Source organism: Pseudorasbora parva, chromosome 10, assembly GCF_024679245.1.
Source record: "Pseudorasbora parva isolate DD20220531a chromosome 10, ASM2467924v1, whole genome shotgun sequence".
In the NCBI taxonomy this organism is placed as follows: domain Eukaryota; kingdom Metazoa; phylum Chordata; class Actinopteri; order Cypriniformes; family Gobionidae; genus Pseudorasbora; species Pseudorasbora parva.
Window position 1 is genome coordinate 29,540,031 of NC_090181.1, and position 24,738 is coordinate 29,564,768.

The following is a 24,738-nucleotide window of genomic DNA, read 5'->3' on the forward strand; positions in this document are numbered from 1 at the left end:
TATTTTAAAATGAAAAGAAACAAATAACACTGAGATGAGTTTATATTAAATGCTTTAAATGTAATTTGAGGATTTTTTTCTGTGACAGGAGTTGCACAAGCAGCTGGAAGAGGCCATACAGGATGGAGAGATTTGGGTGATGCAACTGAAAGATACAGAATATGAGCTGGATGGAAGCAGAGATCGAGTTCAGCAGCAGGCCAATGAAATCCTTCACAAAGCCAGTGAGAATAATGTCATGACCAAATTGCATTTTTCTTCAGCATATGACTGAATCACTCAAGCTGCAATGTGAGGGTTATTTTTTTAGAGAGGCTCCAGTTTTGTGATAGCTTGGCAGGGATTGATTTAGCTCTGAATTTTCACTTGAATGCTGCATAGTTTTTGTATTGGCAATTGACTCCTTCATAATCAATCAATCAATCAATCAATCAATCAATCAATCAATCAATCAATCAATCAATCAATCAATCAATCAACTTTTTATTCAAGACACATAGGTCCATAGAGACAGCACAATACAAATAATAATACACATAAAAAATACAAAACATTAATAATTAAAATTAAAACCACAAATATGTCATATTTGTTTTTGAGGAAGAATTAATCTAACAAAGCACACCATGCATTTCATTAACAGGTCAGATAGGCTCTCTTCAAGCGACCCAAATGAGCCACGAGGCCACTATCAGGGACCTTGGCTCCGAGCAGAACCGCCTGAAGGAGAAGATCCTACAGCTGGAGGAGGAGAGAGAGAGACTTCAGAAACAGATTCAAACACTGGAAGAACAACAGCATCAGAAGATCCTTAATCTGGAGAAGGCAAGTCATTCTTCACCTTTTCTTTTTCTTTATAATGGCAGATGTGAGACAGGAATGAAAAGCTATTTGGAAGAAATTACTGATTTGCAAGTACTGCAGAAATTACATACAATACCGTTAAAAAGAAAGATTTTCTTTCGAAAGAAATTAATACTTTCATTCTGCAAGGAGGCATTCAAAGCAGCAAATCAGCATAGTAGAATAATTTCTGAAGGATCATGTGACGCTGAAGAATGCTAAAAATAAGGAATAAATTACATTTACATTTATATATTTTGGCGAAACTTTTCTCTAAAGTGACTTACAAAATGTAATTTTAAAATATATTAAAATTCTATATAAAAATATATTAAAGTTGTTTTAAACTGTATTAATATTTTACAGTATTATTGATTTTTTTAAGTAACACTTCACAATAATGTTTCATTAGTTAACATTAGTTAATTACATTAGTTAACATGAACTAATAATGAACTGATATGCAAATGAACGGCAAATTAACATTTAAATGTTAATTTCAACATTTACTAATACATTATTGAAAGTAAAAGTTGTATTTGTTAACATTAGTTATTGCACTGTGAACCAACAATCAATGAACAGATGTGTTTTCATTATCTAATATTAACAAGGATTAAAGTGTGCATAGCACACACAGTCTCTGCCAATCTCATGTTAATCTTGAGTACATATAGAGTAGTATTGCATCCTTCATATCGCCAACGATTCTTTAGTTTTATCATATTTATAAAAGAAAGATACACTGTACCGGTTCTTTCCGAAAACACCCGAACTCATGGAGTCGTGCAGTGGGCGGAGCTAAAGAGTCACAAACACACACACACATATGAAACACACACACATATGAAATACATCATGGCATTAATCCTACATAAGCTTCGATTCAATGCCGGCAAAACGATGACCGGGAACAAACAAACAAACACACTTAGAATTCCGTTGCTGCTCTGGAAAAACAAACTGCATCCACTGTTTCCTTAACACTGAGTTATTTGAGAAGCTGAACAAGGTTATCTTTCCCTCACTACCAGAAACACACTCCTGTAGTGATTTTGATTTTGTGGTCTAAAAACAAAATGACAATGCGGCCGACGGCTCCCGTAACCGAACAAAGCTCATTGATGGACGTGCTCTCGCTGTGGTTGATGTGCGCCTGCGCTCATTTGGGAGAATTCCCCATACAAGAAATTCCGCACATTATGGCGTCATACAGAGCCATACTCGAAAAAAACTTTCTGAAACTTGTTTGAATCCTGAAGGAGTTTATTTGGCACGGAAATGCTCTGCCATACGTCCAACTTGCTTTTTGACATTTTGGCCAAAAGCATTTTGGGCATCAAGTCTGAGGAGGAGGAGGGATCGGGGGAAACAATAAAATTTAAAATCAATTTTCTTGAAAATTTTACATTTGTACTGCAGTACCTATTTTGACCTCTAGCTGTCAATCCTACATACCACACATTTAATGTCCTAATATAGGTGGTTATAATTAATATACAAACTAATATCAGTATATATACAAGCCAAATGTACACAAACTGTTGCTTAACAGCATTTTGAAGTCAGTCACTGCCAACTGGAAACAATTATCATGTATTCAACACAAGATATTGAGACTTGACAAAGTGTAAATGAAGCTGTGCTGTTTTGGCAGACGCTTCGTGAGGAAAAGCAGAGCTATGAGATGGAGCTGGCGCAAATCAGGTCCAAATACGAGGAGGAAACGGCCTGTCTGAAAGAAAGCCAGACAGAATCCTTAGAGGAACTCAAGGAGAAGCACAGGGTCCAGCAGGAAAGTGCTCGTAATGCCGCTGAGAGAGAGAAGAACCAGCTGCTCAGTGTAAGAACATATATTTTTGATATATTAAGTTTAAGCTTATGCGTTTGTTTATATGAATTCATATCGTTTCCAGGCTTTCACTTTATTAGCAGTTGCACTTTAGATATCTCCTCCCTTGTGTTCTCTTTTACTTTTTGTTGTTCTCTGTGTTCTGTTCTATAAAACTAAACTGCAACGTCTTAATGCAAAACAAATTAAGAAATATGAATATTCCGTCCTACTAAACAAGACTGGTAGATTATCACTTTTCCCAAACCATCTATTAAAACCCTGAGAGCTATGGCAAATTACATTTTCTGCTCCTCATTGAGTGGTGTTGATTATGCAAACAGCCGTTTCTCATTGCAATGGTGACAATGAGACAGTGATATTATTCCCACTGTTTTTGTGATGCTCCATAAAAATAGCTCTCAATCATGACAAATATTTAGACTAATCTTCTTGTCATCTCATGACAATCACGTCACTTTATTTTAAAAAAATGTCTTTGTGCTCAACAAAGCTCTTTTACAGCTCCTGTGTAATTAAAATGAAAAAGACTCCATCTGTCATCGGCAGATTTCCCTCCTGTCTGGATTCACCTCTCATTTCAATGCTCTGCCATGGCTTTTCTAATGTTTTCTTTTCATTTTTACTCTCCCAGGAGATGAGACAGCAGTTCGATATCCGCCGTCTGTCATTGGAAGAGCAGAGAAACCACCTGCAACAGCAACTGGAGACCATGCGAGAAGAACTCACTACCAAGCTCAACATGGCCAACCAAGAGGTTTATATTAACAACTGTTCTTTTTTTGTTAAAATACATTTTTCTGCTTCAAAACACTCATCTCATGGTAGCTAGATATAGATTTATTTTTTTTCTGGTCCAAGCTGGTTTAGATGGTTGATCAGCTACATTATTACATATAAGTCAGGGTCATTACATATAACAATAATATATTATTGCTTTAAATATATATATATATATATATATATATATATATATATATATATATATATATATATATATATATATATATATATATATATATATATATAACTTTATTTTATAAAGTTTAACTTGATGTGCTAAAATAAAACCAGAACCAACAACATAGCAAAATGTTTCAAAAAACATGGTTCCATGTGTTTTTTTTATTTATTTAGTTTTTTAGAAGTAGCCTCTTAATAATTATTATTATATTTTATACCAATATTGATATTGTCTGCTTCCGATATCAGTCTATGACAATTTATATATTATATTATATGTTGTTATGTTATGTTATGTTATGTTATGTTATGTTATGTTATGTTATGTTATGTTATGTTATGTTATGTTATGTTATGTTATGTTATGTTATGTTATGTTATACAGATTTTTGTCATCATTTTTGTCATGCTTTAGAGTTCAGAGAAACGCCACAGAATTAATTGCTAATGCCTGTTTTTTCACCCCAAAAAAAGAATAATGTATTTTGTAATATTTAAATTTAAAAAAAATCTTAATACATTTGTATCTCTTTATTTAAAGCACATGGCAAAGATGGCCACCAAAATAGAGCAGTTTTATTTTTATTTACCTCATGTTCATTTTATTGTGTGATGGAAATTATATACTTTGTGAGTTAATATATAAATTGTGAGTTTAACATTGTATTCATTATATTAAGGCATGTATGTAAGAGAATGTACTGTATGGTGAGAATGACCTATATATTTTGATTTTATACATGCATTTGATTGTCGTTGTGGCTTCTCTCAGGTGTCCCATTTGAAGGATCTTGTGAAGGAGAGTGAAGAAAATCTGGATTCTGCTGAGAGCCACATCTCCTGTCTTAAAGACAGCCAGGAAAAGCTTCTTATTGAGTTGGATGCCACTAGGGCAAGAGTGAGAGAGACAAGCAATCTACTCACGGATCTACAAGTAAAACGCTCCACTTTTTTTAAAATACCATTTATTATGAATTACATACATTTTGAATAAGGCTTTCGTTAGATAGAAAAATTGAAGCATTTAGAGATGTTGATATAAAATTATAAAATGAAAGTTCTTTCATGCTTTTAGAAGCGTGAAAACCACTGATGCTTTGCGCCGTTTAGAGGGAGAAGGGAATTCGGCGTGGCAATCACTGCAATAGGAGATGGATAATGGAGCGTGGCGGGATCTTAAAAGAAAAATTAAGCCTCATTCAGTTTAAGACACCCAGAAACAGCCGCTTTTGTTTTGCACTAAAGCCTGCAAAGTGCAGGAAGAGCCATTTGTATAACCAGCTCTACTAGAAACTGCTTTCTCTCTTTGCTTTCCCATGATGAATCATTATACGCTCACAGGAGGAGATAGAAACCCAGAAGCAGCAACATGAAGCCAGGGTCATCGCTATCAAAACAGAGGAGAAACAGAAAATGGACAAAATCACAGAGGAGCTGGATCTCAAGTGGACCGATGCTCTAAGGTGCTGCACAAAACATACGAGTTATGTATTACTGTCGACACGATGGAGCTAAAAACTGAGCGAGATTTTTCTGTGCACAGTGCGTTAAATTTAATAAACTGTGACTGTACACAGTGTTTGGTTTTTCGAGTGCACACGGCAAATCAAATCTAAAAAAGGGGCAGTCTATCCTGCATCACAGCCTGTGACAAATCCTCTTACACAGGCATGCATTTGGATTAAAATATGCTAATTACAAGAGTAAGAGGTTAACATCTAATCGCAAAGAAGTACACAATATACAGTGAGGTTACTGAGACATCTGCGAGGTTCTTGCTCACATTTTTATATCACACTTTCACAGTCACTTCCACACTGTTTACGTAATGCATGCTTGCATTTGTTTCACCTTGTCAGTTCCACCCTCTCTTTTTCTTTCTCTTTTTCGTCTCAGGGATGAGCTGAAGGGTCTTCGGGAGGAGCTTACAGCCGAACATCAGGCAGAGAAACAGATGGCCCTGACACAACTTTCCCAGCAGAGAGACCTGGAGATGATGGCAGCCAGGGAGAGCTGGCAGAGGAAGGTGGAGGACCTCCTGGAACAGGTATCGGAAGGTCACACGGGTGACTTTTTTTCATATCGTCCTGTAGCTCAAGACTGGTTGCTCACTAAAGCTAAGCAGGGTTGAGCCTTGTCAGTACCTGAATGGAATACCTCTTGGGAAAACTAGGTTTCTGCTGGAAGAGGTGTTTGTGAGGCCAGTAGGGGGTGCTCACCCTGTGGTCTGTGTGGGTCCAAACGCCCAAGTATATTTGGGCGTTTGGACCCACATGACGTGATTTCAGCAGTCCGATTCGCGGCAAACTGCTGAAATCATGTGACATTGGCAACCCGAATCTTTGATCGATTCACTGATTCATTAACCGTTTGATTCTTTTTGGAGGCACATGGAGGAGAAGACAATGCTGAATAAAATCGTAGTTTTTGATATTTTTGGACCAAAATGTATTTTCGATGCTTCAAGAGACTAATCAACCAACTATAAATATAAAATATCTTAAACTGTGTTCCGATGATGAACGAAGGTCTTACGGGTGAGGAACGACATTAGGGTGAGTCGCTAATGACATCAATTTCATTTTTGGGTGAACTAACCCTTTAATGTTGATGATCACGTTCTTTTTCATAATCATCTGTTTACATCGCTTGTTTTACTCCGTCTTACTTGCTTGTGATCAGGAGATTCAGTACTCATTCAGATGATGCGTAATAGCGCCCCCCAGCGTCTAACAGTGGAAACATGGAAACACAGAATATTTCGTGTTTGGCCGGGAAGTGTTTTCTCACAAATAATGGAAAATTACGTGTTTGGCGGGGAAAGAGTTAAAGGTTTTTTTTAAGGAATCTTTGGTACCAAACAAGGACTCATGGTTGTGCTCCTTAAACCATTCCTGAACTATTTTTGCTTTGTGGCAGAGTGCATTATCCTGCTGAAAGAGGCCATAGCCAGCACGGAATACCGTTTCCATGAAAACACGTAGATGGTCTGCAGAAACGCTTAGGTAGGTGTCAAAGTAACATCAACATGGATGGCAGGACCAGAGGAGCATTGCCTAAAGCATCACACTGCCTCCACCAGCTTGCCTTCTTCCTATAGTGCATCCTGGTGCCATGTGTTCCCCAGGTAAACGACGCACACGCACCCGGCCATCCATTTCTTGATGTAAAAGCAAATGTGATTATTCAGACCAGGCCACCTTCTTCCTTTGCTCTGTGGTTCAGTTCTGATGCTTACATGGCCACTGCTGGCGCTTTCGGTGATGGACAGGGGTCAGCATTAGCACCCAGACTGCTCTACGGCTATGAAGCCCCATACGCAACAAACAGCGATGGACTGTGTATTCTGATACCTTTCTATCATAACCAGCATTAACTTCTTGAGCAATTTGAGCTACAGTAGCTCATCTTTTTGTTCGGACCACAGAGGCCAGCCTTCGCTCCCCACGTGCATCAATAAGCCTTGGCCGTCCATGACCCTGTTGCCGGTTCACCACTGTTCCTTCCTTGGACCACGTTTGATAGATACTGACCACTACAGACCAGGAACACCCCACAAGAGTCGTCTAGCCATCACAATTTGGCCTTTGTCATACTCGCTCAAATCCTTACGCTTGCCCATTTTTCCTGCTTCTAACACATCATCTTTAAAGACAAAAAATGCTGCCTAATATATACCACCCACTAACAGGTGCTGGGATGAAGAGATAATCAATGTCATTTGGTGTATATGTTCTACAAACATTTGCCAGAACAAATAAAAAAATGTGAACAAACAAAGCACAAAAAAAACATAAAAAAACAAAACAGCTAATGTAGCAAATATTTATAAAAATGGGAGGGGGGAAATTTAACAAATCAAAAAAAAAAAATTGTAAGATACCAAAAATGCTGCAAAGCAAATGTATATATATATATATATATATATATATATATATATATATATCTAACGTGTATTTTATATATATATTTATACTTTTTGTATATATATATATATATATATATATATATATATATAAAATATAAAAACTGGCAAATCGTCCGTATTTACATTATATTAACTTGTATAACTGGATCATTTATTAGGGCAAATAAAGTTGCTGAGTACATGAATATATGTTGAAATGCATATGTCATCAATCATGTTAATGTGATAGTGTTTCGGACACCAGTACCATGAACATTTCTGAATGTTTCGTTTTTTTGCAGTTCAGTTGGAAATGAAGTCTGTCTGGCCTGCGAAATGAGCTTTGCATTTTGATCGTTGGGAAATAGGGCATAATCTACATAGCTTTTTTATTTTGAAAGACCAAGGAAATTCTTGTTTCCCATCATATGTCTCATTGAATGTATTAATTTGGAATGGTATGACATCTGAGACCATAAGAAGTCCCATAGCTGTGGTTCATATTTGTGTAACTGTCAACAACTTTCATCATTTATTTAGTTCATATTGAAGTGATGTTTTTTTTTTTTTTTTTTTTTTTAATTCTGATGCTGCCAAAGCTCTTTTGGTCTTGTGCAATATCACTTGCAAAGTCATACGTGACAGAAAATTCTAGATATTCAGAATACAAAACAGCCCCTAGTGTGCAACCTCATTTCCCATGATGTTCTGCATGTTTGGCACTTTCTGTAATGTGACAGCCTGCCTCCTGTACTCTGTCTCTCAGTCGCTCGCTCTCAAGAGTCACGTCACTGTCGCTTATGTCAAGAGCCTCCAAAAGTTGCTGTGTCAGACATGTGTCAGCATCTCTTGATGTGTGTTGTCGTTAGTGCTTCCTCAGGTCAGTGGCCCTCATATCATGTAAAACTAGAGATCTATACTATCAGTGACTTTATATTGACATATTTGATTTTTTTTATTGTTTTGTTGTTGGCATCAGTCTGACAGAAGCAGACTATATCAGTATCAGGGCTTTTTCAGGTCAAACAGTATGCTCTCTGTCAGATTACTAAATAGGTATCAATCTTTTGTAGTATATATTCAATTTAGCAAATTCATTTAGTATGCCTAATCATACAAAACACAGTTAATTCATTATATAAAAAACACAATTAATCCTTATATCCTGACTCCTGTGTATATGGCCCCTATGTCTACATCGGAAAGATTTACAACTTGTTTGCAAAACAGACTGCTATGACTGTGTCGGCGTTAGTTTCAGGCAATGATTGATGAAGTCAGGATCTAGGTGCAGCAATACTTTTAATAAAACAAAATTCAAAATAGCAAGATACTGGAACAGGCAAAATACAAACGGAACAACGCAGTGATATCTAACAAAGACAGAAGTAGAACTGAGGAAACCACAGGATTAAATACACTGGGCAAACAACTGATCTAATAGATAATAGACCTTTATCACACTACCTATTTCCGGTAAGTGAAGTAGTGTACCGCCACTTCCTGTCCCAAGTCCCATCGCAACACAATCAAAACTGATGTCTGAATCCTCTCGGCGTTGTTACTGCACAGTAATCCTACAGTAATTATCGGTTTATCTCTTTTCCTGTCTCTGAAAATGAAATCATCATTTTCATCATTTGAAATCATCCCCCAGATGCTTATTTTAAGAGGCTTTTGTTCAACTAGGCGTTAATAGCACATTGAAAATGTACATGACCGGAATAATCGACACACTGCTTCGACACGCACTTCTGGTATTATTTCAGCAGTGATAAAGGACTAAACAAACCTGAGCTGAAACTCTAATCAGTTAACCATAGCAAACAGCAAACATTACAACTGAAATACAAACATTAATGTCAGCAAAACAAACTCAAAATGTCACAATATAGCAGTCATAATCTTATGTTCAATAATGTGAAATAAAATAATGAATGTCTTGACTTCACTTCAAAAGCCTCCTTTTCTAATATATTTGATGCAAAAATACATTTAGCTATCTTATATTTATCTTTATTTTGGACATTTAGCAAATATTAATAATACAGTATGTGATTTAATTTGATTAATTAATTAAATATGCCAGTAATAGGCTGATGTTCATTATTATGAAATAAAATATATGATAGGTTCACTTGACGTCTTAAGCAATGTTTTGTCATATATATATTTGATGGCATTATAAATGTATCTTTATTTGGGCCACTTGATTAATGATTAATTGCATTAATTAATTAATTTTCTTAAATTTATTAATCAATTGACAGCCTAAATTTAAATGTTGATATGCCTGATTTAATTTAAAATCTATTTTTATATTAATATTTCATTAAAGGTGCATCCCAAAGCAATGAAGTCTCTGTGATATACCATTTCCTTCTTAGTTCATCAAGATGGATAGACTTTGGTCTGTAGGGAGGTTACAGTTTGGTTTTGAAATAAACTTCAGAGTGTTCCTTCAACTTTAAATAATCCTGTGACTTATAAGTCCCTCGACAGACAAATCCGTGTGTGAATTCAAATGCAGTGTAGTCCAGGCACTGACGCCTGCCTTAAAAGACTCCCTCAAGTTTTGCTCTCATTTTATAGCCTCTGTGTCTATTTTCGGCCTGCTGTTTGCTGCTTGCATATCTCTCTTCTCTTCTCTTCTCTTCTCTTCTCTTCTCTTCTCTTCTCTTCTCTTCTCTTCTCTTCTCTTCTCTTCTCTTCTCTTCTCTTCTCTTCTCTTCTCTTCTCTTCTCTTCTCTTCTCTTCTCTTCTCTTCTCTTCTCTTCTCTTCTCTTCTCTTTATTATTATTTTTTTATCCTAGGCCTCATCTCATTTTTATCTATTCAGTCATATTCTATTGGTAGATTAGCCATTTAGATTATATTACTTTTCTCCAAGGGTATACCTGGGGTAATTTAGAAAACCACTTATTAATAAATATATTTTACTAGCATAAAACAGACGATAAAGTTCAACAAAAACGCTGTACCATCAGTTGAAATGATTGCAATACCACATTACACACAGTTGATATCATATTTCATCTGTATAACAGGGCAATTTGTGAAAGGCTTGCATTTTCGATTGCTCTTAGCATTGTAATTTATCAGTCTCTGTTTAATGACTCATGTCCCATACTGATCGATGCAAAAATAAATTGTTTTAAATCAGTGTTCTTGTTTTTACAGTGACTTTGGATCCAAATCCCAATGCTTAAAATTTTTCTTTTTTTCGATTTTCGATTTTGCAAAATATCAATCCCCCCCATTTGTTGTCTACTTCACCTTCACCCATATCTAAGTCCTCCACAGTTCACAATTTGCATCTCTTTGAGGGACCGGGCTTCCAGTTTCTGTATGAGTCATTTGAACCTGTTCTCTGTGTTTCTGTTGTTTCAGATCTCTTTACTGAAGCAGAGCCTGGAGCTACAGATGTCGCAGTCGAAAAACGCGCTGCAGCAATTACAGGCGCAGTTCAGCCAAGAGCGCGAGCACCTGGCGCAGCAGATGCAGGAACTGGCACTGGAGCATCAGCACAGAGAGTGCCGCCTGCAGGAGGCCCAATGCTGCGCCATGCAGGACATGGACGATGCGCAACAAATCGAGCTTAGGGTACCTGCATTTTACATAAACACAGGCTACACAAATGCAAATTCACACACAATGACATGAGCATGTGGAGTTACAATTCTACAGTATTTCCAAATACTGATTGTGTGCGTGTTTCCTCTATTATAGACACTTTTGTATCTGTGGACTTTTAGAAAATTCTCTCTCTAGTTTTTCAGTAGTATTTAATATTAGGGTTTACACGCTAACATTTGCGGATAGAAAAGCTTTTAGAAAATAAAGTTTTGTGTGAATCATCCTTCAATTTGATCTGTTTACTTTGCTGAATATAGCAAATGTTGACAAAAGAAACAAGATAAATTAAGTATGCATAATTTCATAAATATGCATATATAAATAATATATAATTTTTTTCTTTTTAGGTTTTATTTGCACAAAATGTGAATCTATTTACAGCCCTATTTAATAGTTAAGGTTCCCTTTCAGTCAGTCACGTTCAATGCCATGTCAGACTGACCGACGAATAGAAATCTCGCTAGAGAGGCCAGTCTACTTCGAGTGAAACAAAACGAGCCAATGCACGTGCAATATTTGCATCAGCTGCTCTACCTTGCAGTGCGGGTATATAATGAGCAGCAGGTGCATCGCATCTTTTGCTTTTCTCTCGTAGCCGAGCGTTTATGTTTCTGCTCTCTACAAAACAGTGTTTGATTAAAACGAGTCAAGCTCTTCAAGGGTAGCCTTTCCTGGTTTGGTGGTATGGCACGGCAGCTGGGTTGATTCCTCTTTGTTTTTTCTTTGTTTTGCCTTAAGTGTGCAAAAAGTCTGTTCTCCCAGCTGGTGATGGTGAGCTGGTGGACAGTGCTGAAAAGCTGTTATAACAGCTGGTAAGAGGGCGCCTACAAAGAGAGGGAGAGTACACTACAGTCTGCATTATTCCCTGTAGTGTTGTGACCATTCCCCCGTACTACAGCACCAAGGAGAGATGTTCGCCTAAAAGAGCTTACACAGGTAGAGCTTGTGTCTTTTTAAAGATGACATTCTACCTGTGTTTCTGGATGCAGTAGTTACCTGGCGGCAAGGGTTGGCCACGATCACTGTCCCTCGTATCTGGGTGTTGAGCGAGCTTTATTGCTTCCCCTTGTTTCTTCGGGCTCTTAAGGTACGTTCACACCAAACGTGAATAGAGCGTCTGGGGCGAATGATTTCCATGTTAAGTCAATGGAAAGGCGCGTTGACGCGATGTGGTGCTTTTTGTGCATTCACGCGTTTGAAGCGAATTCGCGTCTACGCCGGTGTTGAAAAATTTGACCTTTGCCGTCAATTCGCGCCGCGTTAACCAATGATGAGCCTGCTTGCTGCTGTCACGTGGTAAAGTGACGTGATAAACCCTGCATATAATAAAAAAAATACTGATATTTTGTCACTAAATGTAGTTTTAATGCTTTTCAGTTGATAATGTAGTTGTTTAAAGCTAAAATATGTGGTTTACTTATAAAGACAGTGCCTATTTAAAAAGAACACTCTTGAGTTTTTGGAGTTGTGAGCTCCAGGCGATCTCTGTGTGCTCAGTGCTCATTAACCCCAGCGAGACCTGCTTTTCCTCGGCCTGACCTTCTAGCATTTGCCGCTTGCTCGGATGTCTATGTAGAGATTAAACATGACATATACTTCGTCTTGTGTACATCTAATGGGCAATCTTTGGTCCAATTAATCTATTGTTGCCTACCAAATCATTTTGACTGATGGCAAAGTGAAGTTTCGTAACTTTATATTTTATTTAAGGGGGGGGGGAGAACACTCAGTTTCAGTCAATCTCATGTCAATCTTGAGTACCTATAGAGTGGTATTGCATCCTTCATATCTCCAAAAAGTCTTTAGTTTTATTATATTTTAATAAAATAAAGAATGACGAGCGCGCAAAGCGGTCAAGTCCTCAAGCGTGGAGAAACTCATGGCTATCGATCTCAGCTAATAGATATATGATCCAGAATCAGATCCGGAGGCTGAAATAAATTGAACAGGAGAAACAGCAACAGCAGGACGTCCGTCTCTGTGTATGTACTGTATTTAGTGGCCTGTCAACATTTGTGTGTCTTTACTCGCAGTGTATGAGGACATGATTCGGTTTATGGACTATTGTATGCGACTAGACCTTAGAGGTAGCAAGCAAAACGGTTTTGCTCGTCAGACTAGTGTAACGTTATACATGAACAACAATGGAGTCCGTTAGCGCATTTGAATGACGAAGCACGCGATCGTGTCGTTTACTGATGTTTACTCACGTGACGATAGCCAACAGCATAGACATTTGAAGCAGTTTTACTCACCGGCTGCTTCCAAAGCAGGACCGAACCTTTATCGCTGGGACTGCTCCGTCAAAAACACACTTCTTTGGTATGATTTGGTAAACTCCTGACAGCAGTGAATGGTGGAGATCCACTTTGCGACACGACTGAAGCGATGTTGTGAAGCTTCCCGTCATTTCTGCGTTCAGATCGGTTCAAATGCAGCGCTGCCTTCCCGGAATGCTGTGCTGAAGTGTTGAAGTCGCTTCATGTCACCCATAGGAATAAAGTGGTGCGCGGCCCGGACTATAACGACATAAGTGTTCACGGACGACTGGATCTGCACCTGAGCGAGTGTTTATGGGGCGTGCATTTCCTCTCTCACTCTAGTCACGCGCGCGCGCACCCTACCGGGAGAAGAGCCCGTACGGCCCATACAAGGACCTTCCACTCTTATTAACGTCAAGCCGAGCCATACTCGAAAAAAACTCTTGTGACTTGTGAGAAACCAGAAGGAGTATTTTTAACACAGAAATACTCCATCAAACATCCAACATTAGTTTTTGAAACGTTGTCTATGTTTAGGATGGGAATCCAAGTCTTTAACAGTGTAAAAAGCTCAGTATGCATGAAAGTATGCCCCCCCCCCCCCCCCCCCCCCAAATATGCATGCTGTGAAGATAATCCAGGTAGTGCGTTGGCTGAACAACATGTGTGGATGTTAACGCTTAATATATTTCACCTGGAGCGCCTTTAACGCGCGTCTTTCGCTTCAAATGCTCGATTTCTACGCGCGTCCAATTAGCTGGAGATTTTGACTCTCAATTCGCGTTTGGTGTGAACGTAGCATTAGAACAGGTGTCCAGGTTGTTGTTTTCATAGATGCCTCTGCCACAGGCTGGGGTGCTATACAATGGGCATGCCATGTCAGGGGTTTGGACAGGCCCCATAACTGCATTGGCACATCAACTGCCTCGAGTTGCTAGCAGTATGTCTTGAACTGAGCCGCCTGAAGAAGCTGTTACGGGGCAAAGACGTATTGGTCCGTACAACACTGCGACCATTGTGTTCATCAACTGACAAGGTGGTCTATGCTGCCATCTCATGTCGCAACTGGCCCGCCTACAAAGTTTATTTTCAACCTGATTCAGCACACCTGCCTGTGTATTTTCAACAAGTAATGCTGAAGATCTTGATTAGCTTCAGCTGTCTTTAATTAGGATTGGAGCTAAACTTAGCAGGACCATGGCTCCCCAGGAGCAGGGCTGAAGATCTCTGCTATATAGAGCTGTTACCAATCAAATGAAATTACCCAATTACATGAATGATGTTAATAAATAAGTCAGACAATGCACTGGTAATTTGTTAATATCCCAGCAGTTGGTCTTGACTGGTCTTGAAACTTAATCCCAAGTCCTCTAATGCCGAGTTCACACTGCCCAATCTTAGCCCCGATTTTGACTCCCCAACAGGTTTTGCGAAATTGCAGACAAATGCCCGAGATCATAGCCACATCGGTTCTTGTGCACGCGAGTGACAATCACGCAGTGTGAATGATCAAAGAAGTGTTTAAAGAGAATCGCAGATGAGTTGCCGATGCCCGCGAGATATTTGGCATGCTAAATATTGGACCTGTCGGCGATTCAAACTCCTGCTATGTGAAACGAGTTCTGACTGAAAATTACATCGGCGATGACCAACAGCCAGTGAGAGAGTGAGATACAGGGCTGCGGGAGATTCAGAGAGGAGTTATTGACATAATATCAGTATCTTAATAGATATATTTACAATTCTGTCAAACAGAAGCAAAGCCCAAACATTTGCACGTCCAGCCGCAGCAGTAGCACATTACAAAATTATTTATTTACCTCAAATCTCTTGCAGAACACAATCCTTGCTCCCTCTGTCCAACAAGTTCCTCCTCCATAATCTTTTTTTTGTTTGGCGCACAGACAATTTGGAGCAAACTTTGTGCAGTTTATCATTTTTAATAACAATTCCAAGTCTTGTGCGAGAACTCCGGTCTGAGGCACGTGTGATCTTGCGTTGTTTACTTGTTACGTTGCACGTGTTTAGTTGGGAAACATAGTTTGCGAACTGGAGAGAGAGAGAGAGTTGTTGGCGATTCTTCTTCTTCTTCTTCTTCTACAGTCATGCAGTGTGAAACCTCCTGTCGCGGATCCATCATGCAGTGTGTACACAGCAGTGACTGAATGCTGCCCCAGATAGTAATGCAGTGTGAATAGAGCAGTGACCCGACGAGTTTGAAAATCGTGCAGTCTGAACTAGGCTTAAGTCTGAGGCACGGAAGTGTTTGGCCAAACTGGAACTGCAATCACTATCCCCTCTCCCCCTCCACCCTGACTCGTGGTTGCCAGATAGGCTGCAGGATCAGCAGGAACGTTCCCTAACGGAAAAAAAATATATTGCAGTATATTGGAAAATATCATGTAATATATTAGGCAATATATTCACATATATGGGATTTAATATTTATATTCACCAATATATTGCAATATATGAAAGCGGCAATCATTTGTATATTTTGCAATATATTACAGGAATATATAATATATTGTATAATACCATCAATATATTATTCCATGTATTTACAATATATTATAATATATTTTGAAGTTATATATTGGTAAATATATTTTCCTTTCATACGGGTTCGTAGCTGCAGCTGTGGTAACTAGAGCCGAGCTGGCAACCCGGATGCAGAAACACTACTGACTTTGTGATTGGTAGATAGGTGGAGGGTGGAGCTTCAGGCCAAAACACAACATGTCAACATCAACATCAGTTGAGGGCTGCAACAACAACTTTTAAATGACAATATCCTGGCCGGACTACTGTTGTCAGTGAAATAAGTATTTGAACTTAACATGATTTCTTAATGTCTAGTGACATATCAGGGCCATTTTATGATTAATTGAAATACATTTCTTACATGCAGTTCCTGCTACCTGCTACCTCCTACCACTGCTATTCCCCTTCTCCGTTTTTAGTGTATTTCTGTGGCAGAATTACAGTGCCACACACTGTCCTGGCATGTATATGTACAGGGAGTGGAGAATTATTAGGCAAATGAGTATTTTGACCACATCATCCTCGTTATGCATGTTGTCTTACTCCAATCTGTATAGGCTGGAAAGCCTACTACCAATTAAGCATATTAGGTGATGCGCATCTCTGTAATGAGAAGGGGTGTGGTCTAATGACATCAACACCCTATATCAGGAGTGCATAATTATTAGGCAACTTCCTTTCCTTTGGCAAAATGGGTCAAAAGAAGGACTTGACAGGCTCAGAAAAGTCAAAAATAGTGAGATATATTGCAGAGGGATGCAGCAGTCTTAAAATAGCCAAGCTTCTGAAGCGTGATCATCGAACAATCAAGCGTTTCATTCAAAATAGTCAACAGGGTCGCAAGAAGCGTGTGGAAAAACCAAGGCGCAAAATAACTGCCCGTGAATTGAGAAAAGTCAAGCGTGCAGCTGCCAAGATGCCACTTGCCACCAGTTTGGCCATATTTCAGAGCTGCAACATGACTGGAGTGCCCAAAAGCACAAGGTGTGCAATACTCAGAGACATGGCCAAGGTAAGAAAGGCAGAAAGTCGACCACCACTGAACAAGACACACAAGCTGAAACGTCAAGACTGGGCCAAGAAATATCTCAAGACTGATTTTTCTAAGGTTTTATGGACTGATGAAATGAGATTGAGTCTTGATGGGCCAGATGGATGGGCCCGTGGTTGGATTGGTAAAGGGCAGAGAGCTCCAGTCCGACTCAGACGCCAGCAAGGTGGAGTACTGGTTTGGGCTGGTATCATCAAAGATGAGCTTGTGGGGCCTTTTCGGGTTGAGGATGGAGTCAAGCTCAACTCCAAGTCCTACTGCCAGTTTCTGGAAGACACCTTCTTCAAGCAGTGGTACAGGAAGAAGTCTGCATCCTTCAAGAAAAACATGATTTTCATGCAGGACAATGCTCCATCACACGCGTCCAAGTACTCCACAGCGTGGCTGGCAAGAAAGGGTATAAAAGAAGAAAATCGAATGATATGGCCTCCTTGTTCACCTGATCTGAACCCCATTGAGAACCTGTGGTCCATCATCAAATGTGCGATTTACCAGGAGGAAAAACAGTACACCTCTCTGAACAGTGTCTGGGAGGCTGTGGTTGCCGCTGCACGCAATGTTGATGGTGAACAGATCAAAACACTGACAGAATCCATGGATGGCAGGCTTTTGAGTGTCCTTGCAAAGAAAGGTGGCTATATTGGTCACTGATTTGTTTTTGTTTGGTTTTTGAATGTCAGAAATGTATATTTGAGAATGTTGAGATGTTATATTGGTTTCACTGGTAAAAATAAATAATTGAAATGGGTATAAATTTGTTTTTTGTTAAGTTGCCTAATAATTATGCACAGTAATAGTCACCTGCGCACACAGATATCCCCCTAAAATAGCTAAAACTAAAAACTAAAACTTCCAAAAATATTCAGCTTTGATATTAATGAGTTTTTTGTGTTCATTGAGAACATGGTTGTTGTTCAATAATAAAATTAATCCTCAAAAATACAACTTGCCTAATAATTCTGCACTCCCTGTAAATACAATGTTGTATACATACCAGGACAGTGTGTGGCGCTATGTTTTATATGCTTAAATTACTTGATTTTGAGTCATTTTACTTGATTTATAAGATTTATTTTTAAATGCAGAGTGACCACCCAAATCAAGACTAGGCTACATTGTATATCAGCTGGTATGTGCAGGTGGGAAAGGAGTGGGCAATATTCTCTCTTATATGAGAAATGTAATATGATATGAGCTGTTTTTATTGGGCTATATAAAAGAACAAAGAAGCAAATTAGCAACTTATAGTAAATTCATTTTCAGATACAGTAGGTTTGTTGAACATGTATACATTTATTTAACATCTCTAGATGTTTGATTAACATTAATGACAGACAGTTATTTAATTGGGCTGATATATTGGGCCTATATGATATATATGGGCCTAATATTCTGACACATATCCAGTTATTACCCACCTGTTTACGTTCACTTTAGCCATAACCACCTGTGTTCATGCTAGACATACTCCACACGATGGTCATTTTGACATCTGTGTGTGCGTGTATTAGACTATTCAGACGCAAGGAGAACTGATCGCGAGTGCAAGAGAGAGAAAGTGCTTCTGTTGTGTGTCGTTCAGCGTGATTCCGCCTATCCCACCTTCACTAATTGCAATTTAAACGATAAAGAATTGTAGTTGAATTGTAATTTTGTCATACAACAGTCTTGGCCTTTCATCTGGCTGTAGGCTGAAATTATATTCAACTGTCAAAGGGGCTTGTGGGAGTGGCTGCCTTACCCGGCCACAACTGCAATCAATTGGTGGGCTGGCAGGTGTAAATGTCAAGCCTTGTATATATATCTTATATTTTACAACTTTATATTCATTTTTTTTATGTTTTATAGTTCATAGTTAAATTAATTTCATAGTGCATAGTTAAAATATTTGAAAAAATAAACAACAAAGGCATAATAACAGCTTTTTGTGTCCTTTGTATAACAAAAAATATGAATCCATTTATCCAATTCATTTGAATATCAACCTCCAAACTGAACAAAAAAACAGCAGCTCATTAATTATACACTACCGTTAAAAAGTTTAGGGTCAATAAGAGTTTTTATGTTTTTGACAGAAGTCTTATTTACTCACCAAGGCTACATTTATTTGATCAAAAATACTGTAAAATGTAATATTGTGAACTCTTTTGTATTTGAATATATTTTAAAATATAATTTATTCCTGTGATGGAAAAGCTGACTTCAGCATCACACGATCCTTCAGAAATCATTCTAATATAGACACTTCTTATAATTATCAATGTTGAAAACAGTTTTGCTGCTTTATATTTTTGTGGAATTCTTTCAAAAGAACAGCCTTTATTTGAAAATGAAAAATTGAAAAGTAATTCAAAGTATTTCTTTCTTTCTAAAAATCTTACTGACCCCAAACCTCTGAACAGTAGTGCATGTTACCTGTTTTTCACCTAGACATGATGCCTCTTCCCTGTCATCCTTTATTGATTGTAACCTTCATTGTGTCCTCTTCCCCTCTTCATAGTACATGTCTGTTTCCTTTACTCTCTGGATTTGTCACCCCTGCATTATCACCCCACACTGAGAATATCCACTGTGCATGACATCCACATGGTAAATTACCCTCCTTTTTGTTCTTCCTTTTGGACCATCTACTCCTAAAACACATTATAAATATGAAAACATGTTTCTCACCCAGGAATCCGCAGCTGTTATTTTATTTCAAAATTTTGCATTACACAGTATATTTTAAGATTGCAAGCCCAGACATTTGAAGCAGACATGTGATGCAGAGTCTAACAAGCTTTTCTCCATCTCGCTCAGCCTGGCACTGCGGCCAACAAAAAAGCTTCTTTAAGCTGATTTGGCCACATTTCGGATTACCAAGTAATGAAAAAAACATTAATAGTAGCTTTCATCTCGGTTCTTTTATGTCAACCCTTGAGTGACTTTGTGGGTGGACTGTTTAAATGTACTCATTCCTCAAAGATACGGGGTGGCAAGGAAGCAGCAGGATAAAGAAACTATCCATAAAATGGCAGAGTGTCAAACGTAAAACTGGATGATTCTGTAATTAGATGATACTGTATGGCATCATCTAATTGCTAACTAACCCACTGTATTGAAAATCCTATTAAATCTTTTTCTTCTTCCTAAATGTATCCAATGAATTCAGTCCAAGTGGATTAATGCAGGGTTTTTTTAACTGTTTGATATTAAGGCTTCCCTGAAATGAATATGATGATGATCTGCTTCCTAAAATATAAAGTCATCTGTAAATATAGGCTACTCTATTTATGTTGTGTGAAAGAGTTGTAGTAAGAATAATATTATACAGATAACATGTTTAAATTGAATTAAATAATTAACAAAAGCAATTATTAAAATATTATTTGGAATATATTAGACAACAATATTTGTAATGCTTTACAGTTAACACTGTCTCTAAAAATATCAGACTTTCCTAATTACGATTATTACTCCTTTGTTTTTATATTTCAATCTTAATATTTTCAGAAATTAAATCATGAAAATGTATATTTGCCTTACATTGATAGAATGTTGATGTAACAACTGTGATGTCATCATGACATTCTTAACTCTGATTGGTGTTCATTTTGACATTCATTTGCACACTTGTGATTGGTCTTTTCTTTCCTACTTGTGTTCATGACAGTTCAAAAGTCAGTTTTTTGAAAGAAAGAAATCAACTTTTTAATTTTTTTACTGATTCAGCAAGGAATTTATTGATTAGATAAAATTTGACATTAAATACATTTATATTGTTACAAAAAAAATTGTTTTCAAATAAATGCTGTTCATTTGAACTTTAATCAAATAATCCTGAAGAAAATCAGTTTCCTGAAAAATATTAATCAACTGTTTTCAAAATTAATATTCATAAGAAATGTTTCTTGAGCAGCAAATCATCATATTAGAATGATTTCTGAAGGATCATGTGACACTAAAGACTGGAGTAATGATGCTGAAAATTCAGCTTAGCCATCAGAGGAATAAATGACATTATTTTACTGTATTTTAGAGCTAATAAATGCAGTCCTTCTGAGCATAAGATACATCTTTCAAAAACATTTTAATCATACGCAGGGAAAAATTTAAGCTCAAAATGTGATGACTGGCAAAGCGGCATTTCAAAAACCTAAGCTTACCTAAAGCTTTAACACGGCTCTTAATTTCGTGCAAACTCTTGCTATTTCTTTCATTAAATTCAAATCTAGTTTTCTCATTGACGAATCATGTGGCATTTGTGTGGTCTTTTGTTTTATGCATGGCATGTGTGATTCGTGATTTTTAAATCTTTATTTTCCTCTTGTCTGTACATGTGCATTTGTGTAGGACCTCGAGGAACGTCTAAAGCAGGAACAGAGAGAAGAATTGCACGCTTTGAGAGAAGCCCACAGACAGACCCTGGAAATCCTTCGGCAGCAGTCGGACCAGGAGCTGCAGACGCTGCGCTTTGAGCTGGAGGATGAAGGCAAAGCCATGCTGGGTGAGTCATGCGCTTATATTAACTACATCACCACACACCAGCCTACAAGATTAATGCCTTTTATGGGGTCATTAAAGTCTTGTAGTATATTCACATGCACTGTTATCATGAAAGTAAATAGTCATTTTCACAGCCGTTTATATCCTAAAGCGACTTACAGAGCAGTTATTACAGAGGAAATCTGTTTGCTCAAGGGTATGATTATACTAGCTCATGGATCACTCACTGTAGGGGTCTGAACCTACAACCTTTTGCTCACCACCCCACAGCCATTACATCACATCAGGCTCTTAGTAGGCTCCAAATGCAAGCAAACAACTGTGTAAATGGACAATTTGGTTTCATACTGGGTTTTCTTTTAGCTTCCCTGCGGTCAGAGCTCAATCATCTCCACGCCACTGCCATCGAACACCTGAGACAAGTCCACTTGAAGGATAACAATGCCGCCAAACGAGAGCTGGATGACACTATTGAGCGCTGCAAAGAACATGTGAGCATCATTCTTGATTCATTCCAAAAAGGAGAAAGATATTTTGATTTATTTTTGATCAGTCTTACACTTGCATCTGGTTTCTCTATGGGCATTTAGTAAGACGTTTTTCTCTTACGAGTACCTCTGACATCTCATGCCTTGCAGATAAGAACATTTAAACCTGAGCAAAACTACACTGACAGCCACGCATGAAATGCATCATCTTCAATTTTCAGTAGTAAAGTATTTTAATGGAATCTAATAAATAGAATATTTTAATGTATTGTGCATATCTGTGGGATTTCTGCCTACAGATATAGAATATTTGAGAGATCATTCATGTCTGATATAGTCAGTGTTGTTATTGTTAACTAAAACTATGGAGAAAAAAGAACATTTTGATAGATCTGAAATAATTTAAAGATGTAAATACTAGATAAAAACTGTTAAAGTAGAAACTGAAATCAAAAATTTAAAATTAATCTAAAAATATAAAAATTAAGGCTAATTCATAATATTATTTAATGGTATAATAGTATTGAAATAATACTAAAATAGCATTGTTTACAGTTAGTGTTTTGTTTAGACCTCTTCCGTTTGGTTTCAAATCTGTATGACTTTCTTATTCCTTTGGAACATATTTTGAAAAAGGTGTTTTTGTCCATACATTGAAAGTCACTGGGTCTAAGGCTGTTTGGATCGCAGTGTTCTTCAGAATATTTTCTTTTTATGTTCCACAGAAGAAGGAATGTCTTACAGGTTTGAAATTAAATGAGGGTGAATAAATGATGACATAATTTTCATCTTTTTCATAAACTATCTTTTTAATATGATCAATAGTAATAAAAAATAAACGGAGCCATTCCAAAAGGGCCAGGAATTTGCTACTTGTCTTTATAAACACAATGCCACATTGGTTTCTTAACATAGTTATAGTTTCTAACAATAGAGAGGCTTGAAATGGGTGCCAGGCCGTTATAAATTGCCTCTAAGCTAAGCTGCACTTTACAGAAATGTGAAGAATAACCACAATGAATAAAGTATGAGGTACTGAATTCTGAATTATTGGAGAGCTCTTACCGTGACTTGCACCCCTCTCCCATTTTCATATTTGATTTATAATCTCCCTCCCTGTCTGTCTCTCTAATACACACTCATAGTCTCACTCTCATGTTCGTTTCACTTCAGCTAATACTTCAGCACAATTGAAGCTATTTTTGTGTGACCTATATGCATATTTTGAAACCCCCCTGGGTCTGGCACAAATCTTCTAATGCTTTTTTAAGAGAATCATTCCAATGAATGAATTTATTAAAAAAACCTTTTGCTACATTGCATTTGCTTCTATGTTTAGGCTCACAGTCATCCATCTGTTAAAGTCTATCTGCTCTTTTGGATTTTGTGGATTGCCTCTCCAGGAACACGACCTTCTAGAGCGTATATCTGACCTAAAGCAGGAGGTGAGCTGCAGAAGGAACCGGATCGCCGATCTGGACCATGAAATCCACTCTCTCAATGAGACCATCAACACCCTGACCAAGGAGCTGGAGCTCAAAGGGAAAGAAGTTCTGCGGGTGCGCAGTGAGGCCAATCTGCAGATCAGGTACCAACTTTTCACCTTGTGAGGATATCTTATCCTTTTATGTGGCTGTTTAAACTTCCTGGAAATGGACATACTCTGGCACTTATTCAGAGGACTGTAGTTCCCACGTCACATTCGGAGGCCGGATTCATGAAACATTTATGTGAATAAAATTCTTCTTCACTACTTTTTCATCTTATTTATTAAACTACTAATAAATAAATCAAATTAAATGTAAGAATATTTTGAATTCCCAAAAACTAAGTCTGTTGTTGACATGCTTGACCAAAGTCAACCTTTCTTTAGTAGGAAATACTGCTTGGCAAACTTTTCATAATAATGTCGACCTGTATTGTTACCGGATGCAAGAATTCAAAGAGTAAACATTTAGCGGGAGTGTTTTACTTTTGGTTTCCTGTGATCTGCTAAAGACTGCAAAGAATCAAAATATGGAGAGAATTTTGCGATGGAAAATCTGAAAAGGCTCCGTATTTGTAGTAACATTTAAAGGACAACTCCGGTGAGAAATGAACCTAGGGGTAATTAACAGATGGTTACCGAGTAGCTTGTCCTCTGGGATGCGTTTTCATGAAAATCGAATTTTAAAGAGTTTTATCTCTAAAAACAGATTAGCTTATAGCACTTGTCTATGGGGCAAAGGGTAAGTGAAATTAAATAACTAGTTAATACCACTAACAAGGCTCAAAATAGCCTCACACTAACACAGTAGCATAATGAGGGTCCCTACATGCAAACCGAAGGATTGAGAACTTTGTAAGTGTACAAACAGTTTAACAAAAAGATACTTTATAAAGACGGTCAGGCGCCATCTTGGAAAACAGTCTCGACTAGTCGAGCGACGAACGCTGTTCTAAGTGAGCTGGTCGATAGGAATTAAGTTTGTGAAATCTAATTACATGGACATTTTCATTTTTATTTATTTATTTTCTCTGTTGCATTCAGTGCTTTCTTCCGGAAACAATGGCCCATATGAGATTCCAAGTCACAGTTCATCACTTAGCACAGTGTTTGTGGTTTGACTTGTCGAGACTTGTGGTTTGACTTGTGGTTTCCAAGATGGCACCTGTTCGTAACTGCGTAATGTACTGTTTATAAAGCATCTTCTTATTAAACTGTTTGT

At 37.7% G+C, this 24,738-nt stretch overlaps 1 protein-coding gene across 3 annotated transcripts in view; it reads left to right on the forward strand.

The window, feature by feature from the left end:
* Positions 1–24,738, forward strand: part of fam184aa (family with sequence similarity 184 member Aa) — a 45,466-nt gene that overhangs the window by 7,415 nt on the left and 13,313 nt on the right. For all 3 annotated transcript variants that reach the window (XM_067455791.1, XM_067455792.1, XM_067455793.1), the window contains exons 3-13: positions 89–224; positions 644–825; positions 2,501–2,686; positions 3,330–3,452; positions 4,431–4,592; positions 5,000–5,121; positions 5,555–5,705; positions 10,956–11,168; positions 21,390–21,543; positions 21,906–22,033; positions 23,434–23,618. In XM_067455791.1, coding sequence (XP_067311892.1) covers positions 89–224; positions 644–825; positions 2,501–2,686; positions 3,330–3,452; positions 4,431–4,592; positions 5,000–5,121; positions 5,555–5,705; positions 10,956–11,168; positions 21,390–21,543; positions 21,906–22,033; positions 23,434–23,618 — 1,742 coding nt within the window. The remainder of the gene's footprint in view (positions 1–88; positions 225–643; positions 826–2,500; positions 2,687–3,329; positions 3,453–4,430; positions 4,593–4,999; positions 5,122–5,554; positions 5,706–10,955; positions 11,169–21,389; positions 21,544–21,905; positions 22,034–23,433; positions 23,619–24,738) is intronic.